Source organism: Strix uralensis, chromosome 6, assembly GCF_047716275.1.
Source record: "Strix uralensis isolate ZFMK-TIS-50842 chromosome 6, bStrUra1, whole genome shotgun sequence".
Classification (NCBI taxonomy): domain Eukaryota; kingdom Metazoa; phylum Chordata; class Aves; order Strigiformes; family Strigidae; genus Strix; species Strix uralensis.
The window spans coordinates 20,816,881-20,844,018 of NC_133977.1; the positions used below are offsets into that span (position 1 = coordinate 20,816,881).

The window sequence follows — 27,138 nt, forward strand, 5'->3', positions numbered from 1 at the left end:
CCACATAAGAAAACTGATAAAGCAGAGCACCAAGAGAGAGGGCACTGTTATTGCAGCAATGTAAATTAAAGAAATACAGTGCTGCTTCTCTCCAAATAACGATTGCCTACGGGAACGAAGGGGACAGTGAGAGTCGGCTGCTTCTGTGACCCTGAGGTGGCGACTCTAGCACCTGCCCCGGAGAAAGCACATCCAGCACAACGTCTCTTCGTCTGCGCCTGCTTCACTGGCAGAGGCTCAACACGACCACAGTGTCAGGAGGCTGCTGCAAACCTTCACACGCCAGTTTGACCCTCACGGTCCTAGGTTTTACTGTTAAACCGATTTTTTCTGTACATAAGTATCAGAGAGGGCCGCAGGAAGACGGGCTCGGCTTCCCCAGTCCCGCCGGCGGAGACGGAGGTGACGGCCTCTAACGCCCAACGGCTTCGACTTGGCTCGGCGCAGCCCCGGGGCGTACCGTGCCACCGGCCGGACGCGCCGGACTCCGCGGCGCGGCTGGAAACCGCCGCACAGGCCAAGCCAGGCTAAGCTAGGCCCGGCCCGGCCCGGCCCCGCCGCCGCCCGCCGCCCTGCAAAACGGCCCGGCCCCTCCCCCCTTCCAGCGCGCCCCGCGGCGGCCAGGCGCTGATTGGCTGCCGGGGCCGCGCGGGGCCTGATGGGAGCGCCGCCCCGGCACCGCGCCCCTCCTTCGGCGGGCGGCGGCGGCGGCGGGATGCGCGGCCCGGCCCGCGGCAGGTACCTGCTGGCCGGGGAGGAGGAGGGGCTTGGTCGGCCCCGAGCGACTCCGCGGCGGGGACTGGCTCCACTGTGGGCGGGGCGGCGGGAGAGGGGCGCGCGGCGCTGCCCGTGACCCGCGTCCCACGGGGCCAAAGCGGAGCAGGGCGGGCAGCCGGTGCCCCCGCCCTCTCCCCCCTCGCCGCGGGCAGCCGGGCGGCTCCTGGGGAGCGGGGCGGCGGCGGGCCGGGGCGTAGCCTCGGAAGAGGAAGCCAACGGGTGCGGGGAGGGGGCGGCGGGCGCCTTCCCCGCCCGCCCGGGAGCAGGGGGGGCGGCGGAGCCGTGGGGTTTTCCCGGCTGACCGGGCGGCTGGCCGGAAAGGTAGGCGCCGGGAGCCGAAGCTGACCTCTGCCGCCCTCCTCCCTGCCGGCGGGGCCTCGGGCTCGTTCCCTGGGCCGCTGGCGGCCGCTCTCGCAGGCTTCAAAACAAGGCTGGGCTTCAAAAAAAGCGCCTGACCCACCCACTCCTTGCTCCATCGCTTTGGAGTCTCTGCGTGGGAACTAATTTGCCTTTTTAATTAAGGCTTTGCAAAGCAGAGGACCTCCATAGGATGCTTCCAAACAGAAACAGCTGAAAATGAAGTTTAAATTGAAGAAAATTCAGTATCTTGCTTTAACTGAGAGGTGCTAGGACAGGCTAGCAGTGGGAGGTGGGTGATGCTCCTGGCTTTGTTTTGTTTGTTTCCTTGTCCACGGCGCTCGTAGCTGGAGAAACTTTTTATGGTCACAGTGGAAGTATCTGAGGTCAGTAAATTGTGGGAGAATATGAATTTTGGGTGGAAACTTTGTGAGCAGAACTGGAGATTCAATTTGAAAAGTAGAACTTGTGTTCTTTGTAATGGTAAATATCTGAAAATATTTACATAAAATGAAGTCACTAAGTTTACAAAAACCCTCGTTTAAAGAGCATTCTCCCTTCAGGGGAAAGGTCTGTATGTCTGTATGCAAAGCCTTGATTTCAAGTTTTGAACTTGCTTTTTTCTTTTAATGTGACTTGTTTTGATATTATTCAGTTTTGAATTTCAGCATGTCAGTTATTAAAACTTATTTTGGAGACTTTTTTTTTGAGAGCTTTTAATCTTAACAAGCTGGAAGAAATTTGAGACTGACTTGATAAAAATGTAATGAGATCATCAAACTATTTTCTCTGTCTGGATGAATAGGTTGGTGGATGACTTCTGTAATTGTGCATGATTCATCCCTCTTTCAAAAGAGAAACTTTTTCTGCTCTGGTACTCTGAGTGTAGCACTTTTGCTTTGCTTCTTACTAGTTAAATTGCATATTTTTGAGGTAGAGGAGATGGTATCAGGAAATTAATTTTTTTTTTTGAGAGTTAGGTAATAAAATTGGTAGTGGTGTTTTCTTAAGCTTCTGCATTAAGTGTTTTTTAACACTTTTGTTGTCTATTTTAAGTCTAGGGCTAGGAAATGTTGCAGCTATCTTATTTTGTGTATTAAATCAATGTTTGTCGAAATAAGTCCAATTGTAGCAGTGCTCAGTGGAAAGGAAAGCTCTGTGCTAAAGAAAGCAGTCTTCAGAAGGAAAAAGTGCTCTGCAATAATTTGATGATTAGAGCACGGGAAGGAAGGAGACTTGTAGAAGGAAGACTCTTACCATGAACAACAGGATATTAGTGGTAGGTATGTGGAGTGGCAGGTGAGGAGGAAGAAGAGGAGTTTGAAGCAGTTAAAGACAATTTGTGTTGTCCTGTCAAAAAGAAGAGGAGGGAGGAAGGGAAGGAAAACACCTGAGGCACTCTACAGAAAATTCTCTATCTCCTAACTAAGGATTCAGTCACTAAACTGTAGATGTGAATCTAGTGGCCCTAATCCCTTAATATCTCTTTGGGGAAGGGTTTTGGTAGTATTACTCTCTTGCATAGCAGCATATGTAAAGCCTGTCAGCATCATAGTTCATGTAAAATTATGCGCACAGTGACACTTGTCAAACCTGTTTCTCTTCCAGGTATTTGCTAGATATTTTAAAAAAACATATGTAGAGATAGCACTGTGAATGTGTTATTGACAAAGGTCAGTGTCACCAGTGGCTCATGGATAACCTAATCCCAAAACATCTTCTAACACGTCTACTGCAGAGGTTCTCAAACTATGGCCTGGAGAAAAATGGCACACAAAAAGGCTGTGAGAGCATCTCCACAACTGAGCTACCATTGGCCCTAACAGCAGTGGCAATGCTAGAGAAGCAAACTATATTTTGGAAACGTGAGCTAAGTTTACAAACTTCTTGATTGGCTATTTGACATAACTTTCATATTGTTTTGCAATAAAGATACTATCTGTCTCTGTAGAAATATTTGCAAAGAAAATGTCTGCTCAGGTTTGCAATACCTGTCATGCAAAAATTCGCCTGTAATTGCAAAGTGAAAGTTGTATAAAATTCTCAGGTTTAGATTGCGTGTTTGAAAAATAAAAATACTGCTGCTGTTTTACTAAGGTGAGTTGCTATAGTAGTGATTACTTTGAGAATTTACTCGAGAGTCCCAGGGGTAGTTGTGCTTTTTCTGTAGCTCACCCCTTTGTGCTAGTAATTTGGCAGCAGCAGAGCTAATTTGTCCATCTGTTCTAGCTTCATTTTGGCGGCATTTCAAATACGGATTTCCTTATCTTTGACTGGTTTTTGAAGTCATAGGGCCTATAGTTCTGGATTCTGAAGTCCTTGGCTTTCTTAAAAGATGAAGAGTTTACTGTACTTGGGTAGTGTATGTGCTCGTGAGCAATGTGTATCCTATGTTATGTTAATTTGTTCTGACAACCTTGGACAATTTGGAAACAAAATTGGATTGAGATTAGGTTTCTTTATCTTTCAAATTTTGGCCAAAGGTAGTCTAATAAACAAGATAATAATCACTTTTATTTCTGCCTAACTGGTCAGTGCTTTGTTTTAATAAGTCTTACTGTTTCATTCCAGAGTTAAAAAGGTTTGAGCCCTAGTTGGAATTGAGCATTAATTTACTGTTGGGGTTGCTATAAACCGATCACTTTTTCATTCACTGGGTAAAAACTTGTAAATTAAGTGACTGGAGAGAAATTCTGCCATCCTAAGGTTCAAAGTCAATTGATTCCAACTACCTGCTGATGGACAGTTGCTATGCTTTTGTTTCAGGGACCTAGACCCAGATCATCAAATTAGTGCTGTTCGTGGGTTGTAGGTGTGTGTAGGGTGAGGTGAGCTACTTCTGCACCTTTGGAATTGCTTTGGGGCCATTTGATGTGCCAGTAACTGCCCTGTGCATTGTGTGCAGGGAAGAACTGCCAATGTAGTGCTTTCCTAGAGTAAGTGCAATCTCTTTAAGTTCAAATAAACAATTTCAAAATCGATCAGACAAAGGAAGAACAATAGGATTATCCAATATGTTCTTGTTGATGAGAGCATGAAAAAGAAGTAGATTTATTGGAAATGAACTTTCTCATGAATAGTAGAATATTAATGCTGGATGCTTGGAGTGACAACTGAAAAGGAACATTAAGAGTTATGCTTATGAGCAGCAGAGGAAATAATTGGAAATCAGTTTCTTGAATAGTCTTGCTTAATAATAAATTTTAAAAATTGTTTTTCTGCTGGAGGATTTTTGTGGCAGTTATTAGCAGTTATTTTGTGCCTCTGTTTTTGAGGACTCTCCTCTGGTTAAATATTTCCAAAGTAAAAATAAATTTGGCCACATCAAGGCTGATCAACTGACTTAAAAGATGGCCTAGGAAGCATTCCTTTAGGTATTGGAATAAATTCATGAATCTTGGACTATGCTATGCTATTGCTCCTAAGTGCCTAATGCTTCACTTCTAGCTGTGAATTCTTGTAGAAGATTGATAGCTCTGCCAACATTTGCCCACAATAGAAGATGGGTGGATTAATTTCAAGATGGAGGGTAAGTAAAATTGGGTAACAACATAATAATCTTTAGTCTATGAGGTGGGGGTAAGCAGGACATATTTCTTAATGCCTTTTGGTTGACTGTTAATGCTGGTTGAAAGTTAGTGCTAAACTTTTTCCACTAGTATGTCACTTAAAAGTCTAGTAGTGAGACATAATGACCAAAAATACACTCTGCCAAATCCCTAAACTGTGAAACTGTGCGGCTGTCCTTTATTTCCTTTGCAGTACCAGGCCTGGTACTGGTTTGGTTAACTTATAAAAACAGAGTTTTAACTCTTTCTGTACATCTAAATAGTTCTGTTGTGCTTCATCAAGATAGATACAGCAGCATCTGTGACTTGAAAGATTGGTGGTTATTTTAGGTAAAATTGGATACATTCAGAATATCATTCTGTGTCTGTTTTAACAAATATCTTGATAGCTACTTATACCTGTTTAAGTTAGTGATACCTATATTCTCAGCCTGGAGAAGAGAAGCCTCTGAGGAGACCTTACAGCAGCCTTCCAGTACTTAAAGGGGGCTATGGGAAAGAGAGGGTGGGACTATTTATCAGGGAGTGTGGTGATAGAACGAGGGATAATGGTTTTAGACTGAAAGAGGGTAGATTTAGATTAGATATAAGGAAGAAATTCTTTCCTGTGAGGGTGGTGAGGCACTGGCACAGGTTGCCCAGAGAAGCTGTGGCTGCCCCCTCCCTGGCAGTGTTCAAGGCCAGGTTGGACGGGGCTTTGAGCAACCTGGTCTAGTGGAAGGTGTCCCTGCCCATGGCAGGGGGGTTGGAACTAGATGATCTTTAAGGTCCCTTCCAACCAAAACCATTCTGCAATTCTATGAAGTCTTTCTTGCTGTTTTTATTGGCTTGTACATTATTGAATGGTGTACCGAGAGGCATGAGGTTTTTGATTACTCTTCTGGCAGGTATGAGTTGCTTGAGTTTAGATTTACCTTTGCATATTATCAATTGATTTCACACCCTCCCATACAAAACTCCTTTAAAGGCAAAAGTTTGGGTGAAATGTCAGTTTTGTGTAATAGAAGAAAACTCACTGTCATGGTGATACAGTGTGGGCTATGGTTTTTGAATTTGTGGCTTGGAGGGTGGGGGAAGATAGTAGCTTTATACTTCTCAGAAAAGATTCCTAGAACGTGGTTTCAAAATTGCTTCTAAGGGGAATTTTACTGGAGATAACTCTTATTTGCAGTTGCTTATAATTTATTTAGAGCATGTGTCTTTGTGTGGAATGGATAGTAATAAAAACCTAAAGTTCTCAGGGCTTTCTGTATATATACTCTTTGTTTTGCCTATTCCTTCTACTCATCAATTCTCTTCTTGTTTTACTTCACACCCACACATCCATTGTTGCTGTACATGCTTTATAGGTTTTCATCTTTCATGGTATAGGAGAGGAGCCTTCAGTTAATAGTAACACCAACTGTAAAATAGCGATTCATTACAGTCCCTTCTCTTTGTCACTATTAAAGTAGAAAAACTTCTTACATTTTTGTAAAATAGATAATATATTAATTATTATGATTATGTCTTTTTGTTAGGAAACTCTTAATGTACAGTAATCCTCAAAATAATGACTTTTTTAACAAGATTAACATCTTTGTTCTTTCTCTTATAAGCAGGCAAAGCCTTCCACTGTAGAAGTATTAGAAAAAATTGATAAGGTGTGTATTTGCTTTTTGGTGTTTTGTTTGATTTTTTGTTTGGAAATATGCATCCTTTTTGCTGGCTGTGTATTTCTTTCACATTAGGTAAAATACTGTCATGGAATTTTAAATTATTTTGATAATTATTGCAGTTGGATGTATTAGGGATTTTGAGTTTCAGATGGACTGCTACCTTTTTTGTGCTTACTATTAGTCATTTAGAAAAAAACATACCGTATAATAGTTAGTGAGAAACTACAGTTTAAATATTTATTTAGAGAGCCTGAAATAGGAATGAATGTGAAGTTGGCTTGATTACACAATTTAATTATAACTAATGGTTAAACTCCCATGTAATGGAAAATGTCACTAATGCAAAGTTCCATTCATTGGGCTCATTAGAAAAGCTTCAATGTATGGTTTTAACTGTATGAGTTGTAACTGTAGTGGTAGTAAGTAAGGTCGGGGGTAGAATAACTGAATAGATGTTTCAGTAATCAATTGTGATTTTTTTTTTTTAGCCAGCATTTGTGACAGATGTTGGTACTCCATGGGGAAATTAACTGTTTTGAAATACGCTGTTGATATTTTTGTTTTCCTTTTAATGAAAGTGTGAGTACTCCTGTTATCAGGAGTCAAAATGGTAACATAGCAGAGCATTGCTTGATCACTATATGCCAAAAGCATCATTCAGATGTTCAGGATTTCTCTCTTAATGTGAGGAAAATACTGAAATGTAAACATCTGAAATGACGGAGAGCTTTCAGCAATTTCCTGCGTTAGTAGAAAAGTGTTAGAAGCGTTTGAAATTCCACAGGTGCCTGATGAAAGTTTTAGGATATGAAGTATGGTTCACATCCTGATTTGTGATTTATGTGATCGTAAAGACTGCCACTCATAACATATTAGCTTTTTACACTTGTTGTGAATATACTAATGCATTACAAACAGGAAAGTGCTGATTTGTAATATTTCTTCCCAATAGCAATGTGTTACTCCTAATACAGTGCAAGGGGCCCATATCATAACCTTAATAGTGTGATGTATTTATGCCATGGAAGTTATCTTTGGGCAAATATTGTCATTTATCAAAAAGCTGCTTGACTTTTCTACTTAAGTATCAAATTGATATGACTAATTTTAGCAAATGTTTAAAGACAGCTTAGTAAAACCACTTACTAATTTCACTAATAAGGTTGACCCCTATTTATTTACAGGAAATACAGACATTAGAAGAGTTTAGAGAAAAAAACCAGAGGCTACAGAAACTATGGGTTGGAAGGCTGCTTCTCTACTCTTCAGTTCTTTACCTTATCACCTGCTTAATTGTGTATTTTTGGTGTCTTCCTGATGAATGGACAGCAAGGTTGATTATGACACTTCCATTTTTTGCATTTCCATTGATGTGAGTAAATATGACTTTTTTCCCTAACTGCTGTGTCTTTGATAAAAGGAGATGGAAAATACATCTCAGCAGGAGTTTGGGTTTGCTTTTGACAATCCTTGAGTTGTCCTAACTTGCTGAATTTTTTTCTTTTAAAATTAATCCTAGTTAGGCAGATACTTTCTTTGGGGAAAATGTCTCTCATGGGTCTGAGTTTAGTGTGGAACTGTGTCTTACCATGAAAAGATATTAGCATCTAAAGTTACTTGGCTTATCAAAGTTATACTAGGGCTAGAGAGAGAGCTGCAAGGTAATGTAATATAAGCAGAAAAGCATTATATTGGGTTTTATTTCTACTGCTATTTGGAAAAGTAACACTACTACATGAAAGTGACCTAAAGTATGTTGCCTGTATGTAAAATGCAGCATATAAAACTGGGAAAAAAATGTACAGGAATGATTGGAGAAACTTACGTATTAGGTGACTCTTAACACAGAAGTGACTTGAAAGGTCATCAGCCTAAATATGTTGAGGACTAGTTTTACATAATTAGCTCTTTTTCTGGAAAAATCATTGGTTCTTCTTCAACCAGAAAAATATCCTAACATCATTGGATGTGAATAGGAGAAGGTATTGTCTACTTTTTTGTTCCACTGAGCTGATTGGCTGTTTATCCTTACAAATGGCTTTTGTTTTCTAAGAAAACTGCTTTTCTGAAAATAACAAAATGGGCTCCCACCTCATTAAACAGCTGCTTCCCTGTGTCCCTTTTCCCCAGACCATCCAGGGGGAGAAGCAGCCTACTGAGCATCTTTCCTACTGATGGGGACCGCAGTGCATTTACTAATCTGCTGAAATGAACACAATAAATACTTTGTATTAGTAGAGGATCTTTGAAAACATGACTTGTTAGTGCCCTAGCTTAGACTTGAAAGGTGAAGTCAAATGTAAATATTTAAGGCTTTGCAAGTTTGATTAGTGTGGGTCAGCATAACATAACATGTAAAAAAAAAAAACCAAACAACTTGAAGATGCTTTTTGTATGTCATACTGTGTTATGCATAATGATTAATATGCTGCTGTTATGGAATCCTGTGGAGAAGATTCATGGGCAGCAATATCTTGACTGGAAAGGATTAATATAGAAATTAAAGCTCAAATTAATATTTGGCAGCAATATGAATTGATTTTGTTCTTAAGGATGAGGATTTGAAAGTCTCTGTTGTTAGCATGCGAGTCTTGCTCATGGTGACAGGGAAGGGTTGTAGAAGAGGAAGTATTACAAGCCTCCCTTCACTTAGGTGTGTTAGGATTAGTGTAGAAATGGAAACTTTTGTTACTGAAGGTGATTCTAGCCATGTGGTGTGAACTTTCACATTGGATTTTTATTCTCTAGTTTGTCCTCCAATTCTTGTTTCTTTTTTTTTTTGAAAGGTGCGTTTCTATAATTCTGACTTAGATATCAGTTTACTAACATTTAGAATTAGACTGTTGTTCTCTTATGACTTACAACTGTTTATCTGATTTTTTTTTTTTCCTTAAGCTATTCCCCTTCAGCTTTTTTTGGCAGATACGAATGGCAAGCAACTGCCAGCTTGTCTTTGTTCTCGGTCAGGAGGTGACTCCATGCTGAATGCCTGGTGCCACCCAGTAGTAACTCTAGAGATTTTTCAGCCCTAATCAAACTGGAATATGTCGGCCTTTTCCAGCATGCAGTCAGTCACCAACTTATTTCTGCCTTGGGTCATTCCCTCGAGGTCTTGGCAAGTTGCAGATGCTGGTAGAGCGAGTTAAATTCTAGCAATATGCAAGGTCATTAATTTTAAATGTGTATTGAAATGTCTGGAAAGTTGAAGAAATATTAACATGTTAGAAGGATGGTCGTCTTGAAATTATTTTCATTTGAATGAATTTTGTTTCATCTTGCATGTTCTGATTTTCAGAGAAATATGTCTTTATTTAGTAAAGTTGGTCTGAAATAGTCTGCTATTAAACTTTCACCTCACAGTTCTTATAGAGGAAATGTTTTTTATTTCATGAAGTCCTACCGTATATCTATTAACTTAGAATACAATTTTAGGTAGAAGACTCTAAGCATACAGTAAAAAAGAAATAATGCTTTTGGCTGTGTAACACAGTCTACAGGGTTTGAATTGCCTTAAAAACATTTACTACTTTTGATACTTTATGAAGAGATACATCTTGCATTTTGTAAGTGGGCAAAGCCATCCGTATTCTTAGAGTAGTTATTACAGCACACCTTTGAATGTGTAATAGAGTTAAAATTCTTTCTGTGTTTGTCTGACCTGGGATAGGTTACTCTTGCATTCCAGTTGTCTTGTCGAACTTGCCTAACTCAGATTGTGTTGTTAATACTCGACAGCATTTTGAACTGGACAGTCATTATAAATGCAAAAAATGTTCTTTTAAGTCATAACTCTATTTGAAATCTTGAAGCCTTTTGCCTGCTTTCTTATGCTAGCTATTATTCAGAGAACCTTTCTAGCCTTTAAGAATTTTTTTTCAATAATGAAACGTTGCTACTTTAGGCTTTATTATATAGTGCTTGGCACTAGGAGGGTTTTGGATAAGATGCTTGGAAGGGCTTGAAGTGTGAGAATTGCCATTTGGCTTAGGCCAAATAACTTGCCAGGAAAAGTGTCAACTTAATAATTATAAGCAAGCTTTAAAACAAATGAAGTCCTGATGATTGCAGAGAGACCTTTCAAATGTAAAATGGTCATAGATCAGTTTAACTTTATCTTGAGCACAGATAAACTGCTCCATTGTTTGAGCTAAGTCAGCTGAAACCCTACTGAAACAGTGGATTCAGAGCTCTGTAAAATCGCCAGGAGTCAGGTCAGTTAACTGCTTGGGAGAGCTGTATCTCATGGTTTTCATTGGTATTGAATTCTTCCCACAAATCTCCCGGGTCTTCATTTTGGGCCTTAGGTGGTAAGCTTGGTTTTCTGGCTAATATGCATCGTAAATCTATCAAATAAGAAGTGATGACTAAGTAATTTTCAGCTAGCTGCACATACCTTGATTTTAAAAAGTTCCCACTGAACATTTTAGCAAGCGATGATGTTATGTGCTGCTACTTCCTTAGTATTTCTACCTATAGTAATACTTGGTTAAATTTTAATAGACACAAGGATTTTATTTAGATCAATGTTGGTGTCTTGTTGATAAGATACTAATTTAATTTTTAGTTTTCTGTATAAATATTGTTTGAAGATTTTTGTTCTTTGTATTTGCAAAGTTAAATCTCATCTGGTAAGTCTTCTGTCTGCTAAATGACTTCAGAAGTGGTTACTGTAATACATTTTAATTAATATAATTCTTCTTTCTGTTTTAAAGAATCTGGTTTATAAGAACACTGCTCATTTTTTTCTTTTCCAAAAGGACAGAAAGGAATAGTAAGTATTTTTTCTGTCTTTTTTTTAGAATATGGAACTAGTTAGGAATGATGCTTGCTGTGAAAATGTAAATATTTTGGATAATTTGGCTTCCAGGAAAAGAAGAGCAGCCTTTTGGTTGATGCTGAAGTGGGTAGCATTAGCTAAACTGTTGTTTCTAACACATAGTTATTGAAAGAAGGGGAAGGAAACTGCTTAATCTTTCACTTCACTTACAAAATTCTGGTAACCTTCTGTCTTTGCATGCTTCAAAGTGTAATGGAATAAAATGTAGTGGAGAAGTAGGAATGAGGGAAAGGAAATATAAACAATAGTAGTAGTTCCCTTATTACTTGCATCTTGCAAGTATTCCAGTAGCCTTCATCTGTTACCTTTATGTATAAGAGAAGAGATTTATGGCAGATGTGTTTAATTTATTTGTCAAGATAGTTTTTCTCTCCCAAATTCTCCAATGTTTATGTTTTCCTGAATGGAAGAGGGATAAGCAGATGTGTTTGTGCTGTTTTGAGAGGTAAAGTCATGTGACGAAACCAAAAAGTAACACAGATGTTCAGATATATTAAAAAAAAGTTGTTAAAGAACATGCAGATTCATGCTAATGCAAAATTTAAAAACTGCATCTGTGGCACTTGTCTGCAGTAGTTAGAATTCATTTGAGACTTTCTTTGAAAGCAGTCCAGCCTGTAACAATATCTCATGGTGATGTGAGCAATAATACAGGAAAACCTCAATGTTGCACAATGTTTTATGACTTGCAGAACAACATGATGTATTTAATTTGTGACAGCTTACGAGTTAAACATCACTTTTTGAATTTTTCTTAAACTTAATGTTTGCATTTGATATGCAAGCATAGGACATACATTTTTATGTAGGAATAAAATTGTCCATATATTCTGTGGTGCTGTGTGATTCATTTCTAAGGTGAACGTATATTTGCATTTCATGACTGGGTAAGAAAAAAAAGTATGTATGTTTTTCTGGTTTGCTTAAATGTCTTTGCTGTTTTTAGCATACAAGCAAGTCTACTGCTTTTGTTGAACCTGTGTATAAAGGGTTTTAGTAGATGTTAGAACATGCCAAAAGGAATTATTTCTGCATTTTCCAGAGATCGGGTAAAAATTAAGTATTTTACCTCAAAGGTAGAAATCTTTGTATTTTGAAAAGATAAATCAAATATGCGGTGCAAGAGTTACAGCAGTAAAGCAGGAGAAAAGGTAGCTGAGAGAGCAAACTGGCAGCGGAGTGGCTCAAAGCTAGCCTTTTATTCTGGGATAAGTTAATATAACACATTGAGTCACTGGAGATGATTATTTAATCTATAAAGCTCTATGCTGGATAACCAAAATGCACCAGTTTTGGAAACTATGCTCTGAATGTGGAAAACTCCTAGTGAGACACTAGGAAAGGTGATGTAGAGAAGTTACGGAATTTCAGTTTTTAACAATGGTCAGCCAGACTAACTGTTGAGTAAGATTTAGGGTGATCTGTCCCAACATGTGGGGAAAATAAATGAGGTATCTTGCAGGTATTGACTTCTCTAGTATGAATTTTTTTTTTCTGTAGGTTTAAGTAAGATGAGATATATTGGTTTCTTGAGAGTACTTTGCAGTAATTGCCATTTGGCCATGTTTGAAGGGGCAGGTGTTTCATGAGGTTCTTGTTGAACACAGGAGGTAAAATGATCAGAAACAAACGCCCACACTTTAAACTGATTGCATTGTGGGAGGCTATACTTGAAGATATTCTAGGCATTTCTGTACTAAAAGCAGCTTCTGTGTCTTAAGTAACTGTTAACAGCTGACTGTATTGTGCTATTTGTTTGGCTGCATGATACCATACTGCATTGCAGTGCATTTCAAAGTGTTAATTTGTGTGTGGCTACGTGAAAGGCTGTGTTGTAATATAAATGTAAAATTTGGTGGAGGGAGGTACCTTATTAATTTGAAAATACACAATTCCTGGAATTGTCTGTTTTCTGTGGTTGGACCTGGTGCTAAATATGGTCTTGTTCCATGTCCTATTTGTCTTAACTAATAAGGGATTGTTGTAGTTACCCTTTCATTGCATAAACTTTCATATATGTAAATGCTTAGTTTTAGTACTTTGTACATTTAATAAAGTGATTTATTCTATCAAAATGAATTTCTACATTCTGGAAAAGTTCAAGCAATTATGTATTCCCTTAATTTCAAGTAACAGCACTGTTCCTGAAGTAACTTTAAAAATTGTGTATAGTATACTTATGTACTTTTTTATATCTATATATATATTTATTTAGTTCTGGTGGGTTTTGTTTTTGTTTCCTGTAGTTCTATGAAGCTTTTTCTTTCTTTTTTTGAAAACTGAAAAATGGGTAAAAATATCTGTATTTTACAGGAAGTGAACTGCTGGTGTCCAGTAGAGCTGGGAAGGGAAAAAAGTTGTAAAGCTTTTTATTAAATTCTTCTTGCTGTGAAGGAGATAGTAGAAAACAGATTTATCAAGAGATTATCTTCTATATTAGGTGATGGTTTATTACAGTGAGTTTTCCATGAGTGTCAAGCTGCAAGCATTGACTTAAAGGAAAACCGCATGTGCATTTGACCTTTCTTCTTTCCCTTCCTTTTAGAGAGGTTGAATGCTGTGCCTACTAGTTGCAATAGTCTCTTAACATTTTGTAGTAAAATGACCTTCTAGTAGCTTTTCTTACAAAACTAGGGTTTTTGCTGTAGTCTGAAAGTATTGAAAGGGTGAAATAGATTGAGATTTGAAGCTCAGAATTGACCTGACATTTCAAACGAGCATGTGCTAAGAGGCTTACATGAAGCCAGTAAATCTGGTACTCAGATATATTAATACTTAGACATCAAGCTTTTTTCTATAGTTTGACTCATGAGATTAAGTGTATTTGGTCCATTGTTTTACCAGTTTTAATGTAGGTCAAAAGAGGGCACTGGCTAGAATTGGTTTGCTTAATGAGAAAATGGTACATAAAACTTTTTAATAGTTATAACTGTAAAGTGATAAGTGGGCTATAATTTATAAGCAGTTTCAGCATTTAAAATTGTTTATTTTCATATAAAAACTTTAGTTATTTTGTGCAAAGTTTACTAATGTTGTAGGGTTGGTAGTGGTCAGTACATAATTTTTCCTGATTTCACGGGGAAGTCAATGTTTGGAGTGTGCTGAAATTATCTTTTATTTACGTTTGAAAACTAATGTATGATGTCCTTCTTTTAGATGATGCGCTGGAAGATTTAAAATCTCAAAAGAAAAAAATAGTAAGTAAAACTTAAAAGCTAGTTGTTATGGTCCTCTAAAGTGTTTTTGCATCTCTACAAGTTGAGTTTGATTGTAATCTATAGATGAAGAGCAGACAGAGGGAGGTGAAACTATTACCATTGCTCTGTTTTTATACATTTTCTAGTACCACACAAGGTTTTCCTTACCCCAAAATTACAAAGGACTGCTTGCATATGAGAATAGATTATCTCTTTGTAGTTTAACTTAAACCTACTGTTTTAGTGTTGCTAGAACTATGTAAAGTGATACCATTTTGTCAGAAAACAAAAATGTATGCTTTAACCTACTCGTTGCTGACTACTACTTTAGGATTATATGTTAGATATTGTACCAATTTAAGAACATTGAGTGCAACTATGTCTTCAATAGTTACTCTCTCACTTAGTGTCTTTGTTCATAAATAGCAAAAGGACTTCCAAATTGTCTGGATTCGCTTTTTCATCAAATAACAGATTATAGTTTATATCTTAAATGCATCTTCCTCCATCTTATTTTTGTACTACATATTTCTTCCATTACATTTTCCTCAAAAATGTGGCTTGTCATGTATCATATCAGTTGTCTTGAGGTCATCTATTTTGTGAGCTGTGTGGATGAGTTAACAGTATAAAACTGGTGTATGCCTGGTCTGGATCTACAATCTTGGTAAGACAAATTTAGAATGGTGAAGATTTGAAACATTGGATAACTTGCACTCATTGTGAAGTTTGTAACACTGAAAGCTGTTTCTTCTCTACTTAATAATTCCTTAAGGAAGTTCTCTGTTTACTTATGTTGTTGGCTTCATCTTCAGCATTGCAAGGCAAAACTTAAAAACCACCACCACCAAACCACAAAAAACTCCTAATCAACCAAAAACCAAACACCAGCCCCCCCCCCCCCCCCCCCCCCCAATAAAACAGCCCCTTCTCCCCCCAAAGACTCCAGAAGCTGTATTATGATGCTTTATTGTTAATGAATTTCCTAAAGTGTTTGCCTCGTGCCTTCTGGATTTTGCCATGATAGCTAAATTAATAGAAAACCCACAATAAATCTACAAAAAATGAGTCAGGTAAGAGTCTGGTATTATATGGCCTTTACAGGGGAAACAGGATTCACTGATCTTCCACTCTGTTTTTTTTTTATTGTTTTTGAAATGTAGGTGTAAAGATTGCAACCTAATTTTGTCATTGTCCTTTGGTAAAGAGGATTTGCTAATATTAATATCTGCTAATATTTATATTAAGGAATCTATTAAATGGAGGTGTCCTTTGGTTGGAGAGATGATAAAAAGGGGTTGAAGAGGTTTACATTTTCAGAGAACAAAATAAATGACTATGACAACTATATTTTTAATTTTATGAAAACTGCTTAATTGAAATTAGTTAATCTCCCCAATTTACAAAGTCATTGGGTAGTTTTGTAGGGGAAGTTATTGGAACAGAAAGCACAATAGAGAACAAAACAGCTTTTGGAGTCTTAAATCTAAAGCCTTAATTTCAGTTAAACTTTATTTTTCTGTGATCACAAAAATTATATTTATTCTAGAAGAACTAGTAATGCTGAATTTTTGTGTGTGAGAAGCAATTCTTTAGGGAAAATGCATTCAATAAAAGAGTCAGGAAATAGCTGTTTTATAAAGGGGAGAGTTTTTTACTTTGGAAATGGATACTGTTGAAACAAGATGTAAATGTGTGTTTTGCATATGCAAAAAATCAAACCCACATATTGTGGAAGAGCAGGCAGTAGTTAAAAATTAAACAACTGCATGAATACCTTGTGAACAGTATACATTACAGTGTAACTATGGAGAGTAAACCTGCAAATATAAATTGCCATCAGTATATATGCATGTCAAGCTTTAATCATTAAACACAAACTTCTAAATAGAATTACTAAAGCACAGTTCTGGGAAGTCTAATAACCTATAACTCGGCTATTTTTCAATCTGAGGGGAATAAAAAGTCCATGATTACCTCCTGATCTTGTGGGTGCCTGGTTCCTAGCAAGGAACCAGAAACAGAAGACTTAATGCAACCTCTTGAATCAGCGCGGTGTTGGTATTTTTTACTCAGAAGACTGACTCAGGAGTTTCATCATAATTTAAAGGTATTCAATTAAGCATTAAAATTAGATCATACATGAAATCTAGCATGTTGAAATGAGCTGAAAGTGGATGCAGGTAATGAGAATATAATCTGTATTTTAGATAAAAACACTCATAAAACTTCATTCTGTAATAGTTTGGTTCTGATAATAATCAGATGTGATTTTGTTTTGGATTGATTTAGGACTATCTGTAGCTATGAATAGCCGTAGCAACACCTACTTAGTAAAACAAACCAAAAACCTTTACCAAGTAAAATAATGGGAAGGAGGGAGGGAGAGGATTTTTTTTTCCCTGTTGGATTCTGATGTGCTACTGAGTTTGCAAATAGGATTAGTTTCTAAGATATTTACATTGTGATCCTCAAAGTATCTTGGATAACTAAATTATATATTTCCTCTTTACTTGTAATGCCAGTTGTTGTCTAGGCGCTGTCAGCCTGCCATAGCAGCAATGGTTTTTCACTTCATTGCAGCTCAACTACCCGATTGCTGGAGAAATCTTACATTGAAGACAGTTGTCCTTTTGAAAAATGTTAAGAGTTTTGTGTTTTACAGGCGTGTGGTCCACCTTTTCCCTAGTGACATTACTTATGTGCTGAAGGGTACCTGTAACGGAGTAAGCTCCTCATTTACTAGATAGAATGCCCTGGTGGCTGTGCAGTGAGCTGCTCAATAGAACTTCAGTTCTGTTCAAAAGGCTTCAGTCTTTACTGGTGTAATCACATGGATATTCATGTGGGTAAAATACCTGACAACCACAAATGTAGATACTTCATCTGGAAAGGCTGTACTTGACTCAAAGTTTGTGTAATACTTTCTGCAGAGCTGATCCTCTACACTACTTTTTTCGAAGTAAATGCTTTAAAAGACAATGAGTGTTTCTTTATGGATTGGGGGTAGGGATTAAGTTAATTAGCTGTAATCGAGGCACTACTTCAAGATACAACTTTTTTTTTCCTCCTTGATGGTAAGGGATACTCTGGTTGGTTTTGTGATTGTGTAGCTCTAATTTTGGCCTTAGAGTTCTCAGTTAATGAGGATGTCAGGCCTTAAGCCTGAATGTGTATAGATGAGCAAGTTCAGAGGGTTAAGCATATTAAAGCAAGGGCACAGGACATGTATTAAGCTGCTATGTGTGGGAATTAGTGGAGACTACCTGGGGCAGCAGTCTTAAAGATGGGATAATTCTTAGCCTGAGGACAGAGTTGTGAAGATAGTCCAGTAATTACTTTGCTAATGTTAGAATTAAACTTTGCTGAAGTTTGCTCAGCTATTCTGTAGGCTGAGTGTAATATTAGACTTGGACAGACATCCTAGCCATTTTGGGTAGGAATTTAGGAAGTTGCATCTGTTAATTTTCCAAGGAAAAAAAAGAAATCTGTTTTCAGGGTTGCCTTGGAGTTATGTTAGTAATGGAAAAAGAAAAGCAGCATATGAATTTTGTTATTTAAAATAACTACTGTTTAATGAGCTTTATACCTTCAGACTTCCAGGTGTAGAAAACTATAGATATTTTGATAACCTTACCAGGTTATGTGACAAAAACTCTACTAGAAGTTGGTTGTTGTATAAGCCCAGTCTTCTGTACCCAGTATATGCTAGGGTACTGCAAACATGCAATTGGAAGCTCAAAATATGTTTGAAAACTGTATTTACTGATGTAGATTAGGTATTTCCTTCATGCAGTGTTCACACAAAACAGTTACTTTGGTTGTTTTACTGTTTGCATGAATCTATCTGGAGTACACTTGATTATTGTGGCTTAAATGGTTTATTTCCTATTTTAAGGAAACTTGCTATGTGTGCTGGCATATCTTACATGGTAGGCTGAAATGAATCTTGTGGCTTTGTGTGAACATGAAGAAATACCTTTTCATAGTTGGGTTTGCCTTACCGAGTAATTCAGTTTAAGAACTTGCATGGTAGTATGGCGAATAAGTAGTTTGCACCGTGCCAATACTTCAGACTTCCAGTTGCTAAATCGCATTTACAAGAAGCTTAAAATACGTTACTATTATTACTTTTCAATACAGGCAACTGATGATGTTGCTGCAGGAATTCTGTTTGGTTGCCAGTTGGAAAGGAGGCCATCCATGTAATTATTCATAGGAGAGAATGTGGTACATGACCATGCCTCTTTATTAAGATGTGGTTAATTCCAAGAAATAAGTTTGAAAAATCCATGATTGAGCTGGTATTAACTTTCATAGTGACTTCATTTGTGATCCTGGTTACTCAGCATTTAAGCTCGATAATAATAGACTATGAATTAGACCTTGGCAGAAAGTAGGAAATGTTTTTGTGGGAAAAGTTTTGGATCTCAGAGAGGAGTATATTGTGGAAAAAGAGCAGGAGGTGCCAAGCAATTTGCTGCGTTAGCGAGCTGGTGCTCAGCACTAGGTTAATCTTTGCAAGGTTATGGTCACGATGGTGAATAATCCAGAAGTCGGTATGTTGATCTGCATTTATAAATGAGCTTGCTCTGGCAGTGCACAAGCCATCTTCTTTCACTATGCAATCATAGAGATAGTATTTAAATTTTACATGGGCCCTTGTTAGCTTCTAGTAATTATACTGATTTTCTCAGAGTAAGTAAACTTTGACCTATTTGACTCCTTATTTGGTATTGTCAAGCCAAATTTTCAAGTGTTTTTAGAAAAATATATCCTAGAAGTAAAACCACGAGAACTGTCAAGATTTCTATAAGCACACTTATAATTTCTGTACATTTTCAAGAAATTTATAACAAGTTGTGAAACTGAATTCTTGTCCAGATTCAACTTTACTAGAATTATAAAGCTATATATGAATTTTGAAATATGAAGACTTGTTGAATTATCCAGTAACTGTAGAAATGGGAAGAATAACTTTGACATCTGAATCTTGTGATGAAAGCTAAATTTTTCTGTTTCAAAATAATGTTGTTGTGTTTACAAAACTTAAATATCCGCAAATAACTACCATCCTATCTAATACTGCCATAGCAAGAAGTGTGTTAGATAAGGGAAGTGTCAAGTGATGGTGGAGCATTCTATTTTTTTTTCTCTTCCTAAAGGTCACTTTGTCCTGCAGAATGTTCTCTCTCCTTTTTTGTGTGGTTATAAAGACAGTTGCATGCATTATATGTTCATTCATGTAAAGTGACTTGGGATTTTTTAATTTTGATTTGGGGGCCAGATAATGACACTGACTGTTAACACTTCCCTACTTTGCAGCTTCACCTCACTAACCTTACCCCTTCATATAAAGGTCTGCCTTATGGTTTTTGCTTTTATAAGCAATAAATACTTTATTTTTCCTATTAGACCCTTAATTCTGATCTTACTGCACTGTGTAGCATTTGTTTTATGAAGTTAGTGAGTTAACTCCAAAGTCCTGCTGAAATATAAGTTTAGGAAATTGATTTTTACTTCCCTCTTCACTCCCTTTTGTTTCAACAGTCCTTAATTAACAGCCTAGATAGTATTCCTTGCCTTCAACTTCTGGTAGTGTGTGTAGGAGTGAGTGTTAAATGGATACTGTGTATCCATTAAATTAAGTGAATTTTATTTAGCTTCTGAGGTCTGTCTAAAGGTAAAATCCCTACAAGGTCTGTGTATGCAGAATGGCTGAAACTTTAGTTTCTCACTAACTAAATAATGGCATAAAAAGTCATGTTAACCTGCACCATTTGTTATTTTAGCAGTGATAAATGAGTTTGAGAGAACTTAATTTTTTGATCACTGGCCTTTTCAGTTTGCAGTTTATGCCAACAGCAAACTTAAGAACAAACAAACCCCCCACTTTTAGCTGAACACGGCCATTAGTCAGCATATCTAGGAGAAAAGGTCTGCTTAAGATACTGTAAAATGCATGATAATTTCTGTACATATTAGCTATTCGTCATAACTTCAACTATCTCCATTTTAAAGTTAAGCTGCTTCTGATGTTGGCTGTTAACCACTAAAATGATACTTTACTAGTGATTACTTTTTTTAATTAAGCCCATGTATTAACTATAAAGCCACTTGAGTGCATTGTAAATAAAACGCTGTAATAATGAAGTGCTTTAATTACACTCCCTAAAGTATGCATAGTTCTCAGTAAATTTTTTTATTTAAATTCTTAACATGTTCCCTTTTTTCTGAAAAGCGGTTTGAATCGCTGTAAAGATGGAGATCCAGCCTTTAAAGTCATTTGAGCAAATTCCATGGCTGTTCTCTAGTTAGTGAGTTTTCACAGCATTTGCAGCAAGCTAATTGCTTCTGCTAATAAATAATCTAAAATCGATGCTGACAGCAGTTAATTGGCACAGAGACTTTATTCTGTAAAGCACTTGGCTAACGACCTTCCTTAAATTAATAGCATTAAGTGCTATGAGGAAATAAATCTAAGGAATTGCCTGTCATTCGCTTGTCATGTCTAATAACTTCCAATAATGATGGCTGATAGATTTTTGCACATTCCATTATTGAAGTTGGTGCATGTAATTATTCTCCTCATTATATGTAAACAATTAGCAATATTTGGTGTTTCCTTGCAATAAAGCTGTTAAATACAAGTATCCCATTAGAGTTTAGAAACTATTTTTGAAAGCAAAATTTTATTTCCGTTGAATACAACAAATCTGCAGGTATCTGAACGTGGTACTCATTTATTGGACTGAGCTTCACCTTTTGGTAAAATTAAGTTGCTTGTAAGTGGGAAGATATGAGGGAAAAATACTTCGAAGAATTCTGTACTGATGTGTGGAACCTTTTTGTTTCCAGCTTGAGGAAGTAATGGAGAAGGAAACATACAAGACTGCTAAATTAATCCTTGAAAGGTTTGATCCAGAATCAAGTGCAAAGGTAAGAATCTTGGTATTGATACTGATTTAATAGAAAAGGTACTATGGAGCTGAACATTCGGATAACATTATTTATAATTAATTGGCAGGAGGCTGAACCACCATCTGCTGGAACATCTGCAACCCCGAGACCTGGACAAGGTAATAGCCGTGTAGAACGGCTGCTCTTTAGCATAGATACTCATCTTTCATAGCAATTTCCACTCTAGAATTCTCTCTGATAAAATTTGTAGATCAATTGACCTTTATTTAGGGTTAATAGACTGTTTATTAGACTATGTCCATTACTGTTCCGTATTTTTCAGACAAGGGATCTGTTACTAAAGGCTGATGCTCTTCTAGACACCAGGATGTTTAATGGTGCTTGATGCTAAAGCAGAGAAAATTAACTTTTTGTGGCATACTTGCAATTTTTCTAGAATACGAAGATGCTTTCAGATCTTACGTAATGCTCATTGACTTAGCTTTTCAATTCTGTTTCTATTTCTGGCTAGTCAGACCTTTCCTAATGCAGTGCTTAAACTACTTTTATATGGTGGATGGAGAGATTCCGCAAAGCTAGTGCAGAAATCAGATATTTTCTAGATGCCAAGAACAGACAGTTCTTTGCTAGTTTGATATTCCATTTAAAGGTGCTATTGAATAAAATAATAAATAGAAAAAAAACTTGCATGTGTTTCAAGGAAGCTTTGTTTCTAGATTTGCATACACAGGTTTCAAGACTGAAGAGATCTCTCCCCCACACTCTCCCAGTAGAATCCTTGCATTAAAAATGTGGACTATAAATCAAAAGATACTTTTGCAGACAAACTAATATGCTGTGGTTAAATTCAAAATGCTAGTATTAACACAGTATGAAGGCCACCTTGTTTTATAATACTGAAGATACCTACAAAGATCTGTCTCAAAGTGTGGGTGCTAATTTGCTGTTATAACCAATTTAGACCTGTAGAGGCTGGTGCTCAAAACAAATTGCTGAATCTAATGTGCATAATTTTCCATAAAATAGACAAATTGCTTTAGAGCATATATATTAGAATTGCCAACTTTGTCTAATTCTTGTAACTGAACTTTTATTTGTCTCATTTTTTGATCTTGGAGTGCTTATTTTGATGGGTGCAGAGCACTTGGATTTACTAAGAAAGGTGTTTATAAAGCTGCATGGTCAAATCCACTGTTTTGTTCTTCTTGCTTAGCTTCAAATTGTCATGAAAACATTTTTAAACCATCCTTACTTGTTGACATTGACAGTGAGTAGTTGCAGTGCAGTACGTTAGCAGTAAAGCTTTTATCTCTTCTGGTGTCCTCGGCACAACAGCTTTTTCTCAAGTTTGCTCCTTACCTGTCTCTCCCATCATTCCATTTCTGCAGCGTTCATAGTATTTTTTTTTAAGGCTGAAGGGCCCTTCCGACACCCTGTTCTGTTCTCTGTCTCAGTACAGCTCATGGGTGGTTGCCAAGAATTTTCTGTCATACCTGTAACGTTTAGATAGTCTTTTTTTTTTAACTCTTTATATTCATCCTTCTCCTCGAGCTGTGTTAGAAATCACTCCAGAAGAAGGGTGACGGATCTGGTTGTAGAATGCAAGTAATGCTGACCAAGGGATGAAACTGTCTGGAAATGTGTGTTTCTATGTAGAGATCTAGAGATAACTAGGTATAAATTAGACAGTGAGAAATCTTTAGTCACCCTGGCTTTATTAAGAGATATCACCAGCACTTTTGAAACTCCTAAGGAGTTATATGATTGTTCTCTTCCCCTCTGCCCAGGCTGTGTAAGTAGTGATGGTGACCAGTGAGTTGCTCTGTATTATTAGTCTTGTGTATGTTTGGGTTTATAAAGCACAGTGTGCGTGCTTTTGATCCAGGGTTCTGAGTTAGTCAAAAGCAGGTTAGTTGGATCCCACATATGGCATGTTGTGTTGATTTTGACTTGACTGTTAATAGAAGGGCTATGAGGGAGAGGTTCTGAGAGAGTTGGAAGTATTTGAGAGACAGTCACTATGGGCTGTGGTCTACATTAAGTGTGAGTGTGGTATACCAGGAGTAGATTTGTAGAGTGAAAGAGTTGTTGCTGAGAAGTTTGCCCACACTATATGTTTACGGGTTTTTATTTAGGGCTAGTTGTAAACAGATCTCATGGACCTGGTCGAGGGCATCTTTCACTTTAGTTTCATTTGAGAATAATATAAGTGCTGCTCTCTGAGACTGTTGTGATGTGAACCAGAGACCTGTCAGTGGGGACACAACTGAGAAAATGTAGAGTACACTTCTGATTCAAACATTATTCTACTTCGAGTGCACCCACATTGAAGTCAGCAATCTACTTTATCCTGAATAAAAGTGCAGTTTAGCCTTGGAAAGGATTTTGGAAAATAAATTTTGTAAGTTATTATGGCTTCTCATTGGATTTGATTATCTTAAGGGTCTTTTCCAGCCTAAACAAGTCAATGATTCTATATAATTTTGTTGATATACAACACGACTTCCTTTTTCTGTTTTTCCAATCTGTTCTCTAACACACTGAATTTAGAATTGGTGCTCCTTTTTGTCCATGTGAAAGTGAATATTCAGACTACTGTATTTTGTAGATGCATTATAGTGAGAGGGACATGCTGTGTTTGGGTTTAGCTTGTGAAGTCATGGAGACTTATTTTCTAAATAACCTGTTCTTGGTATGTGCAGTAATTATTTCAATTTTTAGCTATCAAAAAACCTACTAGCTTATTGCTGTTCACACTTAATATCTGCCCAAAACAAGTATTAGCTTCCATTCTGTGCAGTATGTAACTTCAACTAGATGAAATCTTAATGTGGTTGTGGTGTAATTTGGTGTATGCAATATTTGGTAAAATTATAGTGTTTGGGAATAATAAAATATCTATTAACATGTATCTTGAGCTCTGTAAATTGAGTCTTTTTGAAAAGAGGGTAAATAATGACCAATGTGTAATCAGATTGGATGATGTTACATATGAGGCAGCTGATGAAAGGTTAGTTAGTATGTTTTTGACTTCCCAGTTGAAATGTAAACTTGTGTGTCATACTAATTAGTACAAAGATTTAATCAGCATTAAGTAATAGTTGGTTCTTAGAAAAACAACTGGCCCTAGTTTTCATATGTATTTAGCTCTTTTTGCAGTTTTTGTGATTTTTTTTTTTTTTTTGACATGCACTACTTAAATAATTGTAGTTTTAACAGATGATTCAGATGAATCTTGAGTTTGGCATAAGAAAGCACCTGTACATCTAGAAGGAAAGGAATTTGAAAACTTAAGTGCAATTTTATATATTCAGATACGTTTTGAGAGGTAGAGTTGGTGATCATATGGTTATTCAGTACTTTGGCCATATGAAAAAAATAGGGTAAGTATATATTGGCAATGGAATAAATATTTATCAACAATATCCTGTTGTTGATACCTCCTCCCTTCATTGTGCTAATACAACTGTTAGCAGGGCTGTATTGTAAATGAGATCACTCTGTGACCTGAATTAAAAATAATGCAATACCAGATGGTTGCAAGCTGTGGGATGGGTACAGACATGAGGAGGAAGAAAGAAAATTCTTGGTTGGTCTTTGCTACTAAATCCAGCAAGTTATGTGAACTATATATTGATCTGTGTTGTGCTTTAGCTGTTTAAAAATGATGTATTCTTCTCTACAAAAATCAAGAAGTTTTGAAGTGATGGAGAAATAAAATATTTTACTTGTAAATATGAAAGATACAGCTGTCTCACCACTGGCAATATCTTAATATTCTTTAAGAGATCATACTGAATCATCATTTGTGAGTAGTAGCCCTGTTAAGTAATGTGTCTGCTTATGTACTGGTATTGCTCAGTGCTGGTAACTGCAGAATTTGGACTCCAGTGTGCTTCAAGAATAAAAGTTCTGTTTAAGTTACTTACCTGTCTTCATACAGTTGGTTTGCAGATGCACAAAAGTCATTCAAGGAAGAAAAAAAATCTTGAAAAATTGCAAAACTTCATTAAAACCCATCATCAGTAGCTGTATATTGTGTTAACATTGAGACCTGACGGACATGTTCGCTAATTTGTGGAACCTGAGTTATGGAAATCTGGAGCTTTGCAAGAGGCTCATTATTAACACATTGCATTTCAACATAAGGCAATTTGAGAAGCATATAGATCATATCCAGTTACTGCAGAAGAATATTAGAGCTGTTGTGGAAGTGGATGGCAAGTTTTAAAAGGAATTAGAGGAGTTCGTGGGCATCAGGGTCCATATGTGATGCTAAAATGATTAGATGGGGTTGTACTCTCTAATGTACCTGATAATACGTTGTGGATCCTGGGGGTGGTATCGGAGATGTAGGCAACAGAAATCATTCAGTTTTGTTTGTTGTCATTAAATAACATCCACGACCACTTTAAGAGATGAAATACTGGGATGGATGGGCTATTGGCCTTGCCAAGGAGAGCATTTCTCATTTCCTCATAATGTAAGTTCTTCTGGTATCTTCTCTTGAGGAGCAGCAGAGTGTTGGCAAGTTCTCTTAAGTATGAGATAAAGAATAGCGTGAAAGCCAAATGAACTTCTAAGTGGAGTGAGCCTTGTGAATAACCTGATACAATTTTGTGGAAACTAGCAATGAGTCTTGTATTCTTACCTCTGTAATAAGACTAAAACTACTGAAGCACATCTCTCTAATACTGGCTGTTTGGGTTCAACATCTTGAGGATGTAGGAGCAAAAATACAGGGAAGAAGTCATTAAAGTAGCAGTAAGTTTTTAAAAATTGAAAACCCTTTTAAAGGAGACTTGCCAAAAATGACCCTTGCAAAACAGGCCAAGCTGTTGCAGGTGTCATGGAAATTGCATAGGAATAGTGTATTATGTGCTCAGAATAAACATGGATATATCCATGGATCATATCGAAACAGACTCAGAGCTGTTAAGCATCCAAAGCTGACATGCTTAAACCACATGATATAGGAAGACAGCCTTCAAAATATAGGAGTAATATCCATGTGTAGTTATAGTCATGATCTTTGACGTTTTTATCTGGCTTTGCAATGAAAAAGAATGAAAAAAATCTTAGTGGATTAAAATGTCTCTTTACAGATTTTTAAAATGATCTTGGAACAAGTGGAGTTAGGCTTCATATTTATCACTCATTTTTAGAAGATCTGTGGAGCTGAGAAGAGTTGAGAAATTGCATACCTTTAGCTTGATTTTTGAAACTAGTACACAAGTGGAAATGATAACACAAACTTACAGGTAGTGAAATCATGGGGCAGAATCAATATATTGTTTGTAGATGAGTCTTGCCTGTTGGTCAGAAGTCATGGAGAGGATGATGCAATTATTCTAGCGTAGTTAGACTTGAAAGGTTGCTAAGGTCTCTCACAAAAAGCTCTCAAATGTCAATGGTGAAGTTCTTCATAAATGAATTTTGATGAAAAAAGCTTTCAACGTAAGAGCAGTTTTCTAAATAGAAGCAAGTCACCAAGAAAACCTTAATGGGATTTTTGCAGCTACCTCACCAATTTATCCTGGTTCCCAGATTCTAAACAGTTTAAATAGTGAGGGGACAAACTTCACTTGCTAAAAACAAGTTAAAATACAGATTCTTCATACTCACTGGGTGATCTAACTTGGATGATAAAGTTGTGTGTGAAGGTGTGATGGGAAAACTAGTAATTTGTTCTGCTCTGTAGGAAACTGAACTAGATGGATTTTTAGTAAGGCTTTGTGCAGTTGTAGTCTTCTAACTGATGATCCCAAAGAGTGTTTTTTTCTTTATTCTGGTGTATATTAATCCTATTTATATGTACAGAT

At 37.1% G+C, this 27,138-nt stretch overlaps 1 protein-coding gene across 7 annotated transcripts in view; it reads left to right on the plus strand.

Moving 5' to 3' along the window:
- The first annotated feature begins 665 nt into the window (after positions 1-665).
- Positions 666-27,138, plus strand: part of LNPK (lunapark, ER junction formation factor) — a 55,041-nt gene continuing 28,568 nt past the window's right edge. For 2 of the 7 annotated variants that reach the window (XR_012629469.1, XM_074873164.1), the window contains exons 1-8: positions 666-738; positions 4,582-4,663; positions 6,302-6,346; positions 7,546-7,733; positions 11,074-11,132; positions 14,355-14,395; positions 21,254-21,334; positions 21,423-21,474. Coding sequence is in view for 6 of the 7 variants with exons in the window: in XM_074873164.1 (XP_074729265.1) it covers positions 4,637-4,663; positions 6,302-6,346; positions 7,546-7,733; positions 11,074-11,132; positions 14,355-14,395; positions 21,254-21,334; positions 21,423-21,474 (493 nt within the window). In the remaining variant the exon portion in view is untranslated. Of the gene's footprint in view, positions 739-1,029; positions 1,521-4,581; positions 4,664-6,301; positions 6,347-6,853; positions 6,941-7,545; positions 7,734-11,073; positions 11,133-14,354; positions 14,396-21,253; positions 21,335-21,422; positions 21,475-27,138 lie in introns of those variants that run through there. The other 5 variants (XM_074873168.1, XM_074873165.1, XM_074873167.1 and 2 more) reach the window with 5 other exon arrangements.